At 53.0% G+C, this 19,575-nt stretch overlaps 1 protein-coding gene across 23 annotated transcripts in view; it reads left to right on the top strand.

The window, feature by feature from the left end:
- The window catches only part of HDAC4 (histone deacetylase 4), a 353,093-nt gene that overhangs the window by 123,264 nt on the left and 210,254 nt on the right, over positions 1-19,575 (top strand). Inside the window, exon 1 of one of the 23 annotated variants that reach the window (XM_063645826.1) lies at positions 9,659-9,892. The exons of 16 other annotated variants lie outside the window; for them this stretch is intronic. In XM_063645826.1, the coding sequence (XP_063501896.1) occupies positions 9,781-9,892 (112 nt within the window). In that variant the 5' untranslated portion in view covers positions 9,659-9,780. Of the gene's footprint in view, positions 1-9,658; positions 9,893-19,575 lie in introns of those variants that run through there. 6 more of the 23 variants (XM_063645824.1, XM_063645827.1, XM_063645825.1 and 3 more) reach the window with 6 other exon arrangements.

The following is a 19,575-nucleotide window of genomic DNA, read 5'->3' as shown; positions in this document are numbered from 1 at the left end:
GACCCTGGTTCCTGCTCCAGAGTACAGAACGTGTGATGATCAGCGATGGGCCAGCGTGGCGTGACGCATCAACAGCGCAGAGACCATAAACATGTTCCTTCCTGCTGACCGGCCCGTCCTCCCAGGGTGGTGGCCCAGGGCCTGTCCACCTGGGTCTGTGCTTCTGGACTTCCCTGTCCTTTCTCCAGCTTCCCTTCCGGTAATGAGCTTGGTACTCCTCCTCTCCCCACCTCTCACCTTTGTGCCTTCGGAAGGGCCTTACTGGACAGTCCGGGGACAAGAGGGAATCTGCTATTTCTGGGGAGCATCAGAAGCTGAGCTCACTGGGCTCGGCTCTGGGAGCATGGTTGTCCTCCAAATACATGTTTTCTTCTTTTACTGATCCTTCCGCTAACCTCGAGACCCCACTATACCAGGTGCTGGGTACAACAAGGTGAGCAGGACCCAGTCCCTGCTTTCAAGAATGGTTAAGAAAGAGAATTGCAAAATATTAGTGTCGTGCAGAGTCCCACCAGCAGGGCCAAATGCAGGCCCAGGAGGGTGTGGCAGTGGGAAGGGGAGGCACAGAGCAGGGGAGGCTCCACAGCGGACTCTCGAATGGTGTTCCCCAAGGGCTAGGGGGGTGTGTTAGGGGGTCAGGGTTGGGGGATTTTGTGGCACAGCGACAGACAGTGTTGCAGGAAGAATGAACTCGTACACAGACCTGATCACTTGTTGGTGGCTTCACCCTGGAGCCTGTTGTCAGGCCCCCTGGCCTCCCTCTGCCCTCCTGCCTCCCCTGGCTCTGCTGGCCTCTGCAGCCGGCCTTTGTCTGGGCAGCAGGCAGTGTCCAGGAAGCAGCCTGTGTCTGGAGAGCAGATGGTGTCTGGGGCGTATCAGTGTCTCATCTCCAGCTAGAGGGACTTAGGTCCCCATGACTGGTGAAGCCGTTTCAGGAACAGCACTGATGACCAATGGAGCAATCTCCGGCCTAGGTGGGAGGTCCATCAGGGCTGCTGTGAAGGCGGCACAGGCCATACATGCAGAACCCGGGTGCCTGTCCCACTCCTGCCCCCATCCTGTGGCCTGGGATCCAGACACGCGGAGCTGGAGGCAGAGGGGCTGCTGAGCCGGGTAGACAGGCCTCTCTGTTGGCGGGACCACGACTCGACGCCTTCTCCCCTCGACACTTCCAAGGCATACTTGCCAAGGGTCCGCACCCGCTGTCTGGTTCGGGGCCTCTGCCTGCCTCTGTGAGACTCTGGTGCAGCTGCTCTAACTTGGCTGCCATCTGCAGGTTCCCTGCATTGCCACCAGAGTGAACTTGCTGGCGTGGGGGTTGGTGTCTGCCGTGAGTCAGGTTCCTGCGCAGTCCTCCCTGGCAGTGGAGGAACACTGGTTCTTTGCCTGGCCCCATGGCGGTCCCAGCCTCTGTCCCTGGCCTGCGCTGGCTCAGAGCATGCTGGCCATCTGCTTAGGCGGAGCTTGTACACCAGCGCCTGGTGCCTTCCCGCCCATCCTTTTAAGGCCTCTCCTCCTCTGGGAAGCTTTCCCAAATGAGGCAAGCGACAGAGGAGCTTCATCTTCTCTGCCCCATACCTTCAGGGTGGCACTTGGCACCATGAGGAGCTATCTGGGGCTCCCCTGGGTGTCTTCCCCTCCCTGTGAGCTCCTGGAAGGCAGAGGTCCTGGCATTCTATCTTGCCTTCTTGCATCATGGGTGTGCCTGGCACCCTGAGGGGCGGGGAGTGGGACCAGGCGCTGCAGAGGCCCCCAACCTCGGTCTGAGGCTGGAGCTGGAGTCACGGGGTGGCAGTGCCGAACCCAGGCGTGCCACCCGCACACACCCAGGCCGTGCAGGCAGGGGCGGTGGCCACTGTTCTTCCACGCGTGTCCCCCTCGTGGCGGCCCTGCGCTGCTGCCTGTTGGTAGGGTTAGGGTCTGCTGTCGCTCCGTGGGCCATGACATCACCACTGCCATCACGTTTGCAGAGCTCCGTACGCATACATGAGAGCGTTCGGACCAACAGCGCCTCCGGTACACAGGCTGTTTCTTGGTGAATCAGCAAGTCTGGGCTCCTGCCGTTTCTGGGTGAGCCCTGTGCTTGGACAGTTATGAATCATTTGCTTGCCTCTTGATTTGCGTCAATCAAACCACATGTGAAGAAAGCGGCAGTGAGCAGCGCTTTGCCGGCAGCCTGGCTCCAGCGTGGGGCGGCTTGCCAGGGACAGCCTCAGGAGGCCAGCCTGTGCGGCCTGGTGGTCTGGGCTGCGGGCCTGGGGTGGCTTCGGCCCGCGGGGCTTCCGGCCGGCCCCCACCCTTTCTTCCCCCGATCCCCGTCAGCTCCGGGAGATGGGTGAGATGGTAATGATAGCCTGGCGTGTGCTGGCTTCCTACGTGTAATCCTGTGGCCAGGGGCACATATTCGCAGCTCTGGGAATGTTTATGGTTGAAAGCTCCTCCGCTGATCTGTTCTTCCCTGTCACACAAAATCACTCCAGGACAGGGCTCTTTGCAAAGGTTCCTTGTAAGAAAGCCTTAATTAAAAAGGGATGTTACCATTCCCCTCCCCTCCTTCAAACCAAGAGGAGCAGCAGAAGGGGGAGTGGCCCAGGGTCGGAAGGACAGCCGGGAGGAGTGTGGGTGCCAGGCCAGGCCTAGGGAAGGGCTGTCCACCTGGGACTTCTGAGCCATTTCTTTTCTGGAGCAGCTTTGGGGCTGAGGCTTGCCCTCCGTTGAGTCATGGTGACAGCTCTGCACTGTGCTGGGCTGAGAGAGCCCCACTGTGGAGGGCCAGCTGGGAAAGTAGGGTTCCCAGGGCCCCCCGCTTCACTGGCTTGCTTTGCTTTGGTTATTTTCGAAGTAGGCAAATGAGGTTCTCGTTTTTGCTGTGAAGGTTACTTTTATTGTTGTTGAATTAGCTGTTGAATGGTAGCTGTTGTCCTAGTTTCCTGGTTAGTCATGGCTGTGGCTTGTGGCTTAGAGACCAGCGGCGCCCTGGCTCATTCCCATCTCTTGGTGGGGTCTATACATGATTCGCCTTTAAAACTGGGAGGGGATGCCAGGGTGCACTGGGTTTGTCCTGCCTTTTGGTAATGATCAGAAGTGTGTTTAGATGTGACTGCTCCAGGGAATCGTGGAAACTTAGTGGCCATGAGGTCCTCTGTCTCTGAAATTTCTCTCTGAATGGGCTGGGAGGGTGTAACCTTCCATAACTGTGAGCCCAGGTTTATGTTTGCAACAAATAATAAACAGCAAAACAGAACGGAGTGATACCCCCGTCCAAATCTAGCACCTTCACTGGCTATCTTTCATTTTTTATGACGGAAAATTTCAAACATTTACGAAAGTGAAAAGACAATAAGGAATGGACTAGGCTGCTGCCCCCAACTTCACCGATGGCTGAGCAGGGCCAGGCCTGCCTCACTGTATTGTTCCAAAGCAGTTCTACTGTCATGCAAGTGTCTTCTGAACATACAACCGTACTACCATTATCACAGCTTTAACACATTAATACGTTAACACCATCAAATAATCAGTCATTTGAAATCCCCATTGTCTCAAAATGTTTTCAGCCTCTTTTCTTTTTGTATGTGGCTGTTGTTCAAATAAGTGTTAAGTAAGGTTCGTGGGTTCTAATGGGCCACTGTCACTTGTGATGGACACAGCCTCCCTCTTGCTCTCCAGTCTATTTGCTGGGGAGCTTGGCTTGTTGTCCTGTTGTGTGGCCACAGCGGAGCTCTCACTGCCTGTGTCCGTGTGGTGTATTGAGCAGGTTCCTCCTCCCTCTCTTTCTGGTGACCTGGTGGTCACAGCTGGAGCTTGTGCCAGGCCAGGGCTAGTCGGCAAGACTGTGGCGTGGGGGTGTGGGCGTTCTGCTGGGTGATGAGTGGGTCCTGAAGGTTGCTGTCTAGCTTCATTCCTTCCTTTCTGGGGGCTGCAGAGTGATAATCCAAGACGCTCCTTCCTGAATCAGGTAAAAGACTTCTGCAGAGAGGAAGTGCCCTCATCAGCTCTTCGGCTCACACAGGAAAGGCTTTCTTTATTTACCATCTTTCAGAGGAATGAGCTCGTTGCTTTACATCATCTGAAGGTAACTGGTGAGTTTTGTTATTTTTGCATGTAATTGTGAGTTCTTGGGTTTAAGTGTACTCCATGTCTTTTAGGTGTTTGCTGTTGTTATTCTCATTGATGTTCACCTTGTCCTCCTTGATCCACGAGGCCCTGTGGAGTTGGCCCTTGAGTCTTTTGGACATAACCCTTGCAGTCTTTGGTTGCTTCCTTGCTGTGCTGTGACAAGACACCTTGTCACCTTGTATAATTCCTGTCCCTGGAATTTATCTGATAATCCCTCATCTCAGTATCCTTAATCACATGTGTAAAGTCCATTTGAGCATCTAAGGTGATGTATTTCTAGGTTCCGGGAATGAGGATGTAGACCCTGTGCGGGGTATCATTTATCCTTCCTGTGCTCAGCCCTCAGACCTGCAGGTCTGGTCTCTGACTCTGCCGCTCATCATAGACAACTCTCTGGCTAGGTCGCTAGGGAGGGAAGAAGCCGTTGCAGGAATATAGGTACAGCTTGGGACGAGAGGGCCAGGGTAGATGCCTGTCTAAGGGTCTAGGGAGGCACAGAGGTGAGCCCCTCTGCTGCTCTTGTCCCCTACAGCTGCCTGTCCTGCTCTGCCAGGGTCAGAGGGCATCGCCTGGGGCGCCCACAGCAACAGGGCAGGGGTGCATTGGGGGTGAGTGCGGATGGCTGGCTGCGAGAGGTTCCAGTGCTGGGTTTGACGGTCAGGGTGGTCTTGTTATATTTTTGATCCTGGCCATCCTTGTGGATAGAAAGTGACATCTCATTGTGATTTTGATTTACATTTTCCTGAGGTTAACAACTAATGATGACAGTCATCTTTTCACATGCGCATGGGCCGTTGTACATCTTTGGAGAAATGTCTGTTTAAATCCTTTGCTCATTTTAAAATTAGGTTATTTGCCTTTTTATTGTTTAGTTGTCCAGGCCCTTTATATTCTAGATACAGCTTCTTGATCAGATGTATGGTTTGCAAATATTCTTTTCCATTCTGTAGGTTGCCTTTCTGGATGGTGTCTTTCGAAGCTGAGAAGATTTTTATTTTGCCGGTATCCTGTTTCGCTATTTTTTTCTTTTGCTGCCTGTGTTTTGGTGTCCTATCAGAGACATTTATTGAATTCGGATTGGATTGGAACGATGATGTGGGCCCCCTCTTGGGGCTCCTGGCTTTTGGCTTCTGTCGAATGTAAATGCTAAAAGGCTTCTCTGGGCTGTTAGGAGAGAGGCAAATTTTATTGCCCTGCCAGCTTCTGCAGTGTCTAATGGCTAGATTCGCTTTTCCCACAGTCGTTTTTAATTGAATGTCCATGGGAAAGTGGCCAAGTAAATGGAAGGTTTCACAGAGAGAGCTGGGTTTCCTTGTTGATTTTTTTGAAACTGTGCTTTTTTGTCATTATTGTGCAGAGTTTGTTGGAATCTGGCGCCAGGTCGTGATGTCTGCTGAGATCTGTATTGGTCTTGTTGAGTATGGCAGCATTGTAGTGGCTTTTCCCCCACTCAGAACACAAGTTCCAGGAAATTTCGAAACTGTGTAACTTCCAGGTGGACATCTTCCCTGTTGAGAGGTTAATTATGGGACATGGAGCCGTCAGGGACTCTGAATGTGGGACACACATCCTGAGGAGAGAGGCCACATCTTGGAAGGATGAAGGGCAACCTGTCTTCGGGGTCCAGAACTGGACTGTCACTCAGCAGCTGTGCCGGCCTCACACACCCAGGCTTTGTGTCTGTAACATGGGGATGACAACAGTGCCTACCCGAGAATCCGGAGATCCACGTCGGGGGATGGAGAGCTCTAGGGAGGATGCCAGCAGAATCGGCTCTCGCAGTCCTAAACACAGTCACCAAGAGGAACTGTTGGTTTCATGTGAATTGAGTATTCCTCGCTTTTCCAAACACAGCAGCACTGAAAACTTAGAATGTGTAAACAAAAAACGCAGTAAGCCGACTGAGCACGGTGGCTCACACCTGCAATCCCAACACTTGGGGAAGCCAAGGTGAATGGATTGCTTGAGCTCAGAAGTTCAAGACCAGTCTGGGCAACATGGCAAAACCCGTTCTCAAACCCCTACTCTACTAAAAGTATAAAAATTAGCCAGGCATGGTGGCATGCACCTATGATCCCAGCTACTGGGGAGTCTGAGATGGGAGGATCACCTGAGCCCAGGAAGTCCAGGCTGCAGTGAGCCGTGATCGCGCCACTGCATTCCAGCCTGGGCAACCGGAGTGAGACCCTGTCTCAAAAAACACACGAAGCCCCAACCTTTTTACTGGTTTTAAATTCTGAATCTTGCATTTCCTTCAGCTCCAAATTAGTGAGAAAAGTGAAGGTTGTGTGTCTATCAGGTAGGTATTTTCAGAGATTTGTAACTAATTAGGATATATTTAATATTAATGCACATATTTGCCATGTTTCTGAATGAGGAACGGACACTGTATTTTCCTTGCCAAAAGCTAGCCTACCAGTATATAATTTACTCTGTATTTGGGGTTTTTTGGAGGTCTGTGCATATTTTGGTTTGAACTAAGAGCCACTTAAGTCTGCACGTGCTGCTAACAGTAGCACTCACATCTGTCGCATCCGTCAACAGGTCGTCTTACTTCTTTCCATTAAGTAGATGGTTTAATGATTTCAGAAATGTCAGATAGTTCCCTGTTAGTAAGAAATTATACAAATGTTGAATGCAAGTAGCACATCTTTGTTTGGAACAAGGGAGTGGTCCAGTTCCCAGTAGACTTGAAAGCATTGTAATATTCCTGATTAGGTTATAAATGTCTAGGTTTTTTAGCCCCCAGACTATTTCAGCTTCTTCTGGATTCTCATTTTTAAAGGCCTCTTTTTCTCTATCGCCCCATTCTATCTCATTTTAAAGTCCTCTTTTTCTCTGTCACCTGCTTCGCTGTGTCTCACCACGAAATTTCCTGTTTTTCTGCATGTGGCCAGCTCTGCTCTTTCTCCTTTCCAGTTGAATACGACGGCGTGCAGCTAATGAGCGTCCCATTGAGGCCACAGCAAGTCCCTTCGGCTTGCTCAGAATTTCCCTCTGCACGGTGTCACCAGCAGTGCTTTTCAATTTCCGTCATCTATTCATTTTTACACATATGGATGTGGACAGGCTGCAGGGTCCACACAGCTGCTCCAGTGCAGCCCGAGACAGAGCTGATGGGGCAGCCGCCAGGACTCTGGGTCCTCACCTGCTGCCTTGGGAGTCGTCAGGCTCCTGAAAGGCTGGTGACATCCTGAGCTCATCTAGAGAGTAGGCTCTGGGACTTCAAGGGTCACCTGCGTGCAGTTGACTCTCTCTCAGAGTTGCCTGTTGTGTTTTGTGTAAGGACATCATTTGAGGGGGGGAGATAAGTCAGGTCCACTCGCTGCTCTTGTCTACGAAGCCCTGACACATGATAGTGTGCAATTAACAAAGTGCTGGGATGAGATCCGAGCCAGCCTTGGGTTGTAAGAACCAAACCCATCATTGCTGGCCTTGTAATTACACTGTTGTGTGTGGACAGTTTGTACTTTTTCCCCTTTCAAGCAACTTGGAAGATTTGCTGTGTCTTTAAGTTGAAATGACTTGAGTCATCTTCCCTTAGAAACCTTCTGTGTAGAAACTCAGCCTCTGAACACATGGTGAGCCGGCAGTCCCGGCTACGAGGTGACCAGTACTTGATATTTGTCTTTTTAGGAGAGTGTATGGGCTCGCAGTGGCCAGCCCAGTGGGGCATGTGTAAGGACCCTCCTCCTCCAGGAGGCCAGCGGGGCCTCATGCTTCCCATTCAGTGGGGAAAACTGGGGTTCTGAAGAATGGAGCTTGCAGAGAATTCCTGCAGACGGGAATGGAGTTTGGTACTGAGCTAAAAGGTGTTGAGGTGACGCCTGCAGGAGTTACCTGGCCAGTGCCAGGAAGTCAGACCCCACCCTTCCTTGTGCACACAGACAATGTACAATATTCGCTAGGTGCATGTGTGCATGCACATGTATGTAGATGTATGAATGTATGTATGTATGTCTGAATGATGGGGGTGCTTGGATGGCTTCCATCTGCTGGTAAATTAGGTCTTAGTGTGCACATTAAGAGCGTCTTCTAATTGAATGTTTCCAATGGTAGCTGCCTAGAATCAAGCCACTGGAAGCTCAGCTGTGGAAGTGATGGGTCCTTGAGATTTCTTGCCAGTGCGATTAGTCTTTCTTTAAAAGCCAGCTCAATTCCATTCTTCTGTGTCACCGTTTCTTTGTTTCTTTCCATTTTGTGGGGATAGGGAGCCTGGCACCATCCACCTGGTGCCCTAAGGTCCCCTGGTAGGCTTCTGCACGAAAGCTTGCCCGTCTGACCCTGTTCTTGGTTGACGACTGATGAAAAGGCTAAGAGAAGTTCGGTTCTCACACCTGGGTCTCTGCAGTTTCCTGGGGAGTCCTGTTCCCTTTTCTCTGTCAAGCCCTCGTGAGGGGCTGTGTCCCTGACAGGAAATGGGTGGTCACCTGGGATTACCCTATCTTCCTTGGCCTGCAGGCCATCTAGTCACCGGGCAGGTTCTCCTGTCCCTCCAGGCTGTCATGAGCACCAAACCGATTGTATTGTGGAAATACTTGGTAAAAGCCAGCACCGAGGAAGTATGTTGATTCGTTTTTGTGGTAAGTCAGAACTCAGGGAGAAATTTGTTTACTTTTATGATGAATATCTTTATCCTTGACATGTGGCTTATTTACTCAGCATCTTTTCAAAATCACACTTTATCCTGAGAAAATCTAGACCCAAGTCTAATCTCTGATCTCTTGGGTCACTCTTCGCAGTGCAGCGTGGGCCCTGCTCCTTCCAGGACGGGCCTGCCTAGGGCTGTCAGCGGGGCCTGGCTCACCAGGGCCACCAGCCCGAGCCTGGGAGCGGTCAGCACTGTTGGCATTCCCAGTTTGCTGAGGACCAAGTTCACTTCCTCCAGCACCCATTCCTACTTCCTAAGGAGAAAGCTCAGCAGCTTAGCAGCGAGAATGGGATGAATTGAGCAAATAAAAAAAATTACAACCCAGTGAGTTTAAACCCCTCTCAAAACATTTTCTGATTATTTTGATAACTCTTTGACCTAATTTGGACAACAGTTAGAGAAATTCTGATTTATGCCTGGAATTCAAGTATAGCCTGTAGCTTGGTGTGTGTGTTTTAAGTGCTTGATATTTGTCTTTTTAGGAAAGTGCACTCTTTCTTAGACGAGATGGTATTTGAAAGACTGTTTGGAATGTGCGGAATTACCGTGTAAGAACTCAGAATCTGGGAACAATGGCAAGCGGCTGGCTTTGTGTGGAAACTGACCAGCTGGCTGGAGCAGGCTCTGTCCTTGACCGAGGGAGAAACCTGCGAGGGGATGCAGAGGACCTGCCCCAGGGCAGAGCTCTTCGTGAGGGGCCTTGTCCCTGTGATTTTAGTCCCCATTGCCGTGTAGAAGGGCGCAGGGCCCCTGGTGCAGGCCTCTTCTGCGGAGCCCTCCAGGTCTGCCTTGGCTCAGGGCTCCGCCACCTCGTGAGGAAGTGTCATGGCGCTGTGGTTTGACGTTTCCGGTTTGTGGCTAGTTTCTTGTGTGTACAACTCTCTATAGCTGTGCCAAGCCCTTCCGGGAACAGTTGTAGACTTTTGCTGCCTTCAGCACGTCCTCAAGGGTTCGGGGAGTCCTTGCTGTCCACCGTTGTATCTGGGGACCCTGGGCAGCTGCTGAGTGGTGCCATGGGCCGTGGTGCTCCGCTGGGAACTGTTGGCCACTGGTGCTCTTCAGATGCCATCGGCTTCCTCGGGAGGGTCTGTATCAGAGGCCATCTGTCTGGTGTGATGTGGGCAGGTGTGGTATGCTTGTCCAGGGTCATGGATTAGTGTTTACGAAGTGTAATTATAGGTGCAGTGGATGGGAACTTTCTGTGGGCCGGGCACTGCCCTAGATCCTGGACGGTGGTAGGTCCGACCGTCTCCCAGGTCATAGATGGCAATATCAGAGGTCAAGTAATGTGTCCAGTGCCACAGGAATGGTAGGTGGTCAAGCGGCACCCCCCATGCAGTGTACAGCTGCCTCAGAGACCATGTGGGCACTTACTCTCCCTCTGCACATCTGTGAGCACCAGCCGTGCACAGCCACTGTGCCCAGGATGCCCAGAGTGGTGTCCTGAGAGATTACCAGTAGCCCTGCCTTGTCCCCTGTGGCTTAGGGGACCTCCAGTGGTTAGTGCTGCGGGAGACGAACCTAATGACCTGTTGTCCCTTGGGGGAGGCCACAGCACCTGGGTGTGGGGTGGAGCAGGAGTCCCAGGAGCCATAGAGGCCAAGGGGGTGCCTTGTAGGCACCATCAGTGCTGGCTAAGTGAAGGAAGAGCCTCTTCCACTTTACAAGCTCACAGTCCCCTTTGGGCTACCTGGAAATGGTGACATTGGGAGGGTCCCAAGGGGCAGATGTGGAATGTGGAGACAGAGGGAAAGAGGGTGGGATGTGAGCTGTGAGCTGCAGCGCTTGCCTTTGGGTGTGTGGAAGCCATGATGATTTCTTGGCCAGTGGCTTATAATTTCCCAGAGAGAGCAAAGCTGTGTGTCATGAAATTGCAGACTCTTGCCTCGGGACAGCTGGTCTGTAATTGTTAGCCTTGTCTGTCCTCAGCAGCCCTGGAGGCACCTCTGGAATAGGTGGGGGTAGCATGGCCAACACAGGGCCAGGTGCCCCTGGGCAGGTGGGCTGTGAATCTGTGCTGCAGGCAGGATGGCTGTGTGGAGGTCATGGAGGGCTGGGCGGGCCAAGCCAGTGGCTTGCAGTGCAGGGCAGTGAGGACCGTCAGAATCTCAGTGTGGGCTCCTGGGACCAGGGTCCGGGCCTATGGAGAATCAGGGGCACATTTCCCACCTAGTGGCTCTGCTACAGGAAGTAGGCCTGCCTGGAGTGTGGGCTCCCTGCCTCCGGCACTGTGCTGGGATGCCGGCAGGGGCTATGGCAGCGTGATGGGCTCCGGCTGGCCTGGCCCCTTGGCCTTATGGTTCACCTCTGGTCTCAGCAGCCTTCGCTGGCTGGCAGCCCCTCTGGATGCCACAGCAGCCTCTGCACAGGCTTAGGGGCTCTGTGTCCCCCTCCCTGTCCTTGGATGGGGAGCTGGGCAAGGCAGGCCACGCTCCTGCCATACGGTTGGTGTATGAGGATGGACAGGCAACTCGCTCTGGCCTCACCTCGTCCCACCAGGCCCAGGAGGTCAGTACTCCAGCCGGATCGGGGCACTGCCCACTCAGCACCAGCCAGCCCATGGCATGGTTCCTGCACTCCCATTCACCCCCAGGACCTAGCAAAATGCTTGAGCTCACGCATAACTTTAAAATGGTCTTTGGAAGTTCCAAGAAGCCTGGTGTCTCTGACACACTGTTGTTTGGGATCCTGCAGAGCTGGCTGACCTTGAGCCTGCGCCCAGCCTGGTGACTGTATCTTTGTGGGGTGCCTGTGTTGGTGCCGGCGCGGTGGCCTAGTGGGCATTGGCATCACCTCGTGTTCCTGCTCTGTCCTTTGTGCCCCAAGTCTCTGCGGAGCAGGAGAGTCCGGGGCAGAGGGAGGACCTGGGTCCCCGCCCCACCACACCTCCCCCCAGGAGGGCTCTTCACCTGCCCCACATGCAGTGCCCAGAAAGCGCAGAGGGGTGGTGCTGGGAGGCCACCAACAGTGGGGTTTTTCTTTGATTTTGGAAGTGCCGTTTCTGAGTGGGAGGCCTTGGCTTCGCTGGAGGAGTGATTTATTTTGAAACCACACCCATTGCTGGGCTAAGATTGACTTCCTGATATGAAAGTCTGTGTTGGTGTTTGCTGAGAAGTCACACGTTTGAAGGGAAGGGTTTTATGACTTCATCTGTGATGCCTCTGGAACACTGTCAGAGGCTGTGATTTTTCCTGAGTGTGCTGGACCCATCCTGGGGTTGGCACACATGTGGGAGCCCTGCTTGTCACCTGGGGGTTAGGGTGACCTGGAGCAGCAAGTCCTCCCCTGGGGCAGGTTCACAGTGGTTCAAGGGAGGTGGGAGAGCCCCAGGGCTGGCCCCTGGCTCTTTGCCCCCCATCCCCCACTCTCCAGCCCCCCATCAGGCTCTGTGCCCCTGTCCGCTTCAGCCCGCATCGGGCCTGCCCTGCTCTGCAGGGGGAGGGGCAGGAGAGTCCATCTTCAGGGTTCTCTGAAGCTGGACAGTTCTGAGAGGCAGCTTCCAGCTCGTGGAAAAAAGAAAGCCCATTGCTACACCTCCAGCAGCATATGGGGGCCTTCAGGTCCCTGGAACACCGAGTAGGAAGGAAGGGGCAGGACCCTCCGACAGGGCAGCAGTGGGCCAGGCATCCCTGCACAGTGTTTACACCCTGGGACCTGCCGCAAGGCATGGCTTTCAGGAGCGCCTCCTCGCAAGAAACACTGCGGACAGGACGGGGCTTCCAGAGACCTTGGCTTCCACCCAGGAATGATCTGTTCTTTGACTGTTGCATCAGCTTCCTCAACCTCTGCAGGTTTCAGGGTACGAGCCCTAGGGAGCATCATTCAAAGCACCCTGTTGGCCACTTAGGATCAGGAGGGCCTCGGCTCACCCAGGCCATCTCCCTCTGGTCGCATGTGGTTGGCTGTCCTGTCAGAGCCGTGGGCAGCCACACTTCTTTTTCCAAGATAAACCGCTGCATCTGCCCGGCGACCTTCATGCTTAGTCTTACATTAGCACATTCTTAACAGACATTTAAAAACCAACCAAACAAAATCCAGTTTCCTGCCCCCACGCTCTTTCGCTCTTTTGCCACACTCACAAATGTGAGCTGCATTTGGAAATGCCTGTGCTTCCATTTGCAAACCGAAGCTGAATGGAACCTGGCAGGCGCATCTGCTCCTCCGTGGTGGAGGCTGGGGCGGCCTCAGTGGAAAGAGGTGAAGCCTGTGCCTGCTGGGAGTCCCCGAGCGGCAGGAACCGCGGTGTCTGGGATAGCCTTTGGGGTGTGACCCTAGGCTGAGGCCAGAGCCCGTCTCCCTACGAGCTCCCTGTCTGGCCTGGGGAAGTCAGCCCCCTCCTTTCCAGGGCTGCGTCTTCCCCCTTTTGTTTTCAGTCATTGAGCCCCCGCTCGGGGACGGCCCCCACCCCGAAGGTACTGTGTGCCCTGAGTAAGCCACTGGCTCTTGGAGGTGCCCACGTACCCTTCCTTTCAGATCTGAGGGGAGCAGTGGCCAGACGGGGCTCTGCCTTCACAGAGCTTCCCCTCTGCAGAGAAGGGGCAGAGTGGCGTCGCTGGGCAGCCAGCTCAGATCGAGCAGCAAGGAGGCGAGGCTCCGCTGAGTCGGACAGCTGGGCGAGGCAGGTGGCTTGCTCTGCATGCCCAGGACAGCAGCACTGGGCTCTGTCCCCCCGTCGGTGCCCCTGTGTCTGTCAGAAACCCCTTCAGATGTGGTTAACACCTCCAACTTGGAGGCCTTTCCTGACTGTCCTGACCCTGTTTATTCTTCTCTCTCGTGTCCTTCTAGAACATACTCAAGCAAGGCATGAAGATGCTGCTGTGTGTAGAGCCTCACTTCCCTGCCCTTGCCCCTGTCCTTGACAGCAGCTCCGTGTGGGCCTAGCAATACCCCTGGGGCGTCAGTGCCAACAGCTGCCCTGCCTGGGGGCTCCTGGTGGTGCAGAGGTGGAAGCCTCCACACCTGTGCACTGAGGCCCATGGGGCAGCTCCGAGGGGGAAGCTGTTCACCTGCTGCTTGTTATGAAGAGAAGGGGCACTCGCCAGGCAGGGGACTGGGCTGGGGTCCTCAGGGTGGGCTTCCGGACAGCTGATGTGCAGGGGGCTGGGCTGGGCGGGGGTCCTCAGGGCAGGCTTCCGAGTGGCTGATATGCAAGGGGCTGGGCTGGGCGGGGCCTCAGGGCGGGCTTCGGAGTGGCTGATATGCAAGGGGCTGGGCTGGGCGGGGCCTCAGGGCAGGCTTCAGAGTGGCTGACATGCAGGGGGCTGGGCTGGGCAGGGGCCCTCAGGGCGGGCTTCGGAGTGGCTGACCTGCAAGGTGCTGGGCTGGGCAGGGCCTCAGGGTGGGCTTCAGGGTGGTTGACATGCAGGGGGCTGGGCTGGGCGGGGGCCCTCAGGGCGGGCTTCGGGATGGCTGATATGCAGTTGCACAGTGGCCCTGTGCCCTTGGAGCCATTCTGACCTCTGGGGCAGAGGCTAGGGTGCCGACACAGCAGATGTGAAGGAGGGTAATGTTTTCATATTTTCTAGCAGTAATTGCAGTGGTGTGTGTGTGTGCCTGTGTCACTGCCGCAGCAGGTGCTGGGATCTTCTCTAGGTCCCGAGTGTTTGGGGCAGTGTCCACATCCTTCAATCTCTCGTGTCTTCATCGGCATAATGGGCCCTTCCTGGGACTTGGCTTCCCCGGGGCTTCATGCGTAGATCTTTCGTGAAGCACAGAAGCTTCCGGCTGTCTCAGTGGTGCCGTGACCTTCCAGTGAGGGATCCACTCCTTAGAGCCTCACGCTCTCCTGCTCATCAGAGCACCAGCTTTTCCAAGGGCTTGCTGGGTGGATTCCAGAACAGTCCCTCCGTGTCCTTAGTGCCTGAGCACAGGCCTCCTCGTCTGTGTTCTTGGGCTGTGAGTGTGGCCCACAGAGTGCCCTCTGCCCGTTGCGCCTTCAGCCGTGTGCACCCTTGGGGGTGTCCCGCTTGTGGTGCCTGCCCACCCCTGCACTGGCCCAGGTCTCATTGGTCCCACACTCTTGCCCAGAAAATGGGGCCAGGCTGAGGACGGGGACATTTGGCCAAGAGTGTCAGAGCCAGGCTCTGGCCCCCTCAGAGTAGAGATCAGTCTTGCCGGCTAATGGCATTACCTCATCTCGGACCTGGGCAAACAAGGCAAGGGTGATTTGAGAAGATCCTCGTCTGTTTCTAATTAAATTTCTATCTCTGCTTTCACAAAAGCTTCTCTTTTATCTCTTCCTCCCAATTATTTTTAAAATCTCAAGGAAAATACATCCCTTCCACTTACGATTCCGCAGAGAACCAAATTGCTACTCTGTTTCTCAAGTGTGTTATTGTGGTCTCTGATACTAAGCCAAGGTTCCTGTAATCCCACTAAAATTTTATCTCACATCACAGAAATTTAGGATTCCCCCAAGGAGACACCACAGGAAGAAATACTAGCTTCTAAAAAGCCACGTGGATACCCTGTCGTGGGTCTCAGTGGACCGTGGCTCCTTCTTGGGCCTTGGGGTGAGCGTGGCCCGGCGTCACTGCAGGCGGTGCTGGTGTGGTTGGGAGGGTCCCTCAGGACTTTCACTTGGAGCGACAAGGGGGTAGATGCCACCCTGCTGGATTCCCACCTAGGGCCTCTGTGTCTGGGGCCTTCAGGGGAAGAGGCCAACCTGTAGGGGCCGGGGGCTCACGAAGGCAGTGCTTTCATGGCGCCAGGCAACCCGAGGACCCTCCGACATAGGCTTTTCGAGACTCTCAGTTGCCCTGGACAGGCTGGCAGCAGAACCTGCTGGCCGGGCTGGTTAGAGGGTGTCCCTGCCGGGCTCCTGCCACTGTTAAGGAGCGAGGGAAGGTTCTGGTGTGGTTTGAGTTGGAAACCTCGCCTTCTAAGAGTGGACCAGCCCACTGCTGCCCCTTCCTCCCCGTGGGCCTGGGCCACCGTCTCACCAGGCCCTCTTAGGACGCTGACTTCTGCTTTTCTTCAGCAGAGAGACCCCTTGCCCAGCCTTGTCTCTAGCCCGTGGGTTGTAGGGGAACCAGAAGGCTCCCACTCTGTGGACCTGAGGCTCCCAGCCTGGGAAGTCTGCATGCTGGCTAGCAGGCTAGTAAGGTGCCTGTTTTTGGCAACTGTTAAAGCGTGTTTCATCATGTCCCAGGATGCCCCATGGACGCACCTAACAGGGTCCCCAGGGCCTGCCCGCCTCCCAGAGCCCAGGCCTGCCACAGTTTGCTTCCGTCTGTGCAGAGCCTGGCTGGCTGTGACCACGCTCCATCTCAGCACACGGCAGCTGCTGGGGTGGAGTTCTGGACTTGGCGCCTTCTGTACACCCTCCTTAGTCTCGTCTCTAGCGTGTTACCTGGGCTTGTGTACATTCTGTTGAATTTAGTTCCTAAAGTGCATTTAGGCCTCGGCAGTACCTGTCTCACCTGCACGTTTCTTGATTTTCTGTTTGCCTTTACAGGGTGGGCCAGCTGGGCTCAGTCTTATCTTTAACACCACCTCGACCACCCCGCCTCAGGAGGCTGAGGCTTAAGCCCAGCCTGGGCAACGTGGCAAGATCCTGTCTGTATAAAAACAAACAAAACATCCAGAATGTCCACCTGAACCCTTAGTGCCACATTGAGTTTAGGTGTGTGTACCTGTGGGGAGTGGAGACTGCTGCTCCAGCCGCTCCCAGGCTGGCTTCTGTCTCAACCCCAGTGCCCTGGCCTCGTCATCTTCCGCGTAGGAAGCTGGGCTTTCTTGGTGGCCGCTGACAGGATAGGCTTCTATGCCTCCTTCTCAGGCTCAAGGTGTGAGTCTCCATCCCAGCAAAGACAGAGCCATTTGCACAATGCAGTGTGAGCCACCTTCCTGCCCTCCATAGGAAAGGAAGGCAGCGCTCGGGCCCCAGGTGGAAGGCGTGCGCAGGGGGAGGCTGGGTGTGAGAACACTGCGGCAGGGGGACCTCACATCCAACTTTGCAGGCTGCAGGAGCAGAGCTGGAGGCCACGGGCCACACAGCAGAGCCACGGAGAAGCGGTACTCCCAGGAGTGAGCGGCCTGATAGGCATTTGATAGAGACACTTGGGGCCACAGTGTTGGGATTGCTAGAGGGAAGAGAGATGAGGCCAGCAGGCCGGTTTGGGGCATTCTGTACCACGATGAAGGATGATAGAAACTTAGCATGTTTATTGGACAATAAGCAGACCCTGCGCCAGACCCGTCATTTGTACCACTTGGTTAATACTCGTATCAGCACTCTGAGATCCAAGCGTTGTCCTCCCCAGTTTTTATGAAGAAACTGGGACATATAAAACTTGCCTAAGATCTGACAACTAGTGAGCTAGAGAGTCTGGTTTGAATTGCACGTCTGGCTTCAGAGTCCACGGTCTTACCCACTCTGCGATGCTGCTGCATGAGCTTGTGCGTGTGCACGTGTGCAAGAGAGCCGTCACAGGGCACCTGCAGACAGTCTGGACACGCGGTCCACAGAGGGGCTTCCGTTGGATGGGACACCCCAATCTCTTTCAGCTGAACTTCACCAAAAGGAATTGCTCAGCTTACAGAGGTGGCGGCCTGGCATGGAGTTAGGAAATCAATCACAGCATTGGGGGTGGAAGGCGAGGGAGCGGTGTCATCTGGCTCCTTGAGTCTTCAGCCTTCCTTCCTGGGCGCTGGCAGGAGCTTCACCCTTAGATCCTCTTCTCCTTAGCTGGCTGTCAGATGCCCTCTGTGTGACAAAGGACGGCTCACTGTGTCACTTCTCTCTTCCTCTCCTGCCCCACAAGGCCATATTTCCCACTTGCAGGCTGTGATCTAGGGACTGGGGCTCACGCCATCCCACAGGCTCCGGGCTAAGGAGAAATTCCTTTTTCCTTTAACATTGTCAGCAGAGATCTTTCCTCTTCATTAGTCTTTTTAAACAACCAGGTTTTGGTTTTGTCACTTTGGTCTATATCTCTTTTCTGTTTCAGTAAGTTCTGTTCTTTATTACTTCCTTTCACTTTTATGAGTTTAATTTCTGTTTGTTTCTAAGCCTTTGAAGTGGAACCCGAATATGAGGACTTTAAAGCCATTTTCCCCTATGCATGGCTTTCGCTGCTTCCCAGAAAATTTAATGTGTGCTATTTTTATTACCCATTTTCCCTTTGGCATATAGGTAATTTATAAGTGTTTCTTTGGTTGTTGTTGTTTTGTTTTTGAGATGGGGTCTTGCTGTGTCACTCAGGCTGGAGTGCAGTGGTGTGATCTCAGCTCACTGCAACCTCCTCCTAGGCTCAAGCAGTCCTCCCACCTCAGCCACCTGAGTAGCTGTGACCACAGTTCCACCACTCCCAGCTAATTTTTTGTATTCTTGGTAGAGACAGGGTTTCACTTTTGCCCAGGCTGGTCTTGAACTCCTGAGCTCAAGTGATCCACCCACCTCGGCCTCCCAAAGTGTTGGGGATTACAGGCGTGAGCCACTGCGTCTGGCCAAGTGTATTTTAAGGTTTTCCTAGTTCTTTTTTGTTGTTGATTTTTACTTCAGTTGCATTATATTAAAAAATGGGGAGATAATGCTGTCAAAGTCAAGAATCGGTACCTTTATTAAAGTCTACTTTGTCTGACATTAATATTGCTATGCCAACCTTCCCTTGGTTATTTGCAAGGTACACATTTTTCCAAATGTTTTATTTTCGTACTTTGCATAGCTGTATGTTTTAGATATTTCCTTGTGAAAAGCATGTGTTTGGGAATTGTTTTAGTTTATATTCTTCTATGCAGTCTGGCGGTCTTTGCTTCAGAGTAGAGCCTTTAGTTTGTTTACATAGAACACGATTGCCTAGAATGTTTGTGTGCCCATCTGCCATTTCACTGTGCCCTTACTCCTTTGTCCTGTCTCTTCTGTGGCATACTTTATTATTTGTCAATATTCATTTCCATATATCCACATGTGTAAACCCTTTTCATTATTCTTTATATGGGTGTTCATTTCCAGTCTTCCCTCTGAGATCAGTTGTGAGGATGTCTTCTGGTGTCAGATGATCAGTCTTTATTGGAAAATGACTCTTTGAAGAATGCCTGTGCTGGTTAGAGGATTCTAGTTTGACAGTTACCATCTTCTAGTACTTCCAAGCAGTCCTTCTGCACTGTGAAAGCTGTTGTTTTCTGGTTTACGTGTTTCCTTTGAGAAATCACCAATCGTCCGAACCGCCGTTCTTTGTAGGTAATCCCCCCTCTCCTCTCCACGGCCGTTTTCGTTGTCAGCAATTTTACCTGGTGTCTTTTAGCCTTTTGGGGTAGTTCTTGGCCAGGGTCCTTTCAGACGTGCTTTTGACCCGTTCAGTGTCTGCTTTCCTGTGTCTGCCTGCACATTGTGTCTCGGTGCCTTCTGTTTCTCCAACTTCCTGCCCTTGACTTTTGAGATCATTCTGGAAATTTCCTTCTGGCCCACCTTCCTACTCACGAATTCACTCTAGCTGTGTCTGATCTGTTAAATGATGGAGTCTTTAATTTCACTTTTTGCATTTTTCAGTTCTAGAATTTTCAAGTTTCCAACTCATCTTCTTAAACATAGAAATCATCATTTCTTTAAAATCTATTTCTAAAACTGCCACAGGATCTTAAATTGCATTCACCTCATTTATCATTACTAGAACATTGTTGATATTCCTACTTTGAAGCTATTGTTTATGGGTCATGGTATTGCAGCAAAAAAGTAACAAAGTCTGTTTCTCAGAATTCTATTATCTGGAGCACCTGAGGGTCTTTTTCTATTGTTTGTTGTTTCTGTTGTTTCTTTTTGTTGTTGTTGGGTTGTCTTTTCCTCTGCCTGATACGTGAATGTGTAA

This window comes from Symphalangus syndactylus, chromosome 8, assembly GCF_028878055.3.
Source record: "Symphalangus syndactylus isolate Jambi chromosome 8, NHGRI_mSymSyn1-v2.1_pri, whole genome shotgun sequence".
Classification (NCBI taxonomy): domain Eukaryota; kingdom Metazoa; phylum Chordata; class Mammalia; order Primates; family Hylobatidae; genus Symphalangus; species Symphalangus syndactylus.
The sequence above is the reverse complement of the archived record's forward strand: the minus strand, read 5'-3'. Positions and strand labels throughout refer to the sequence as shown.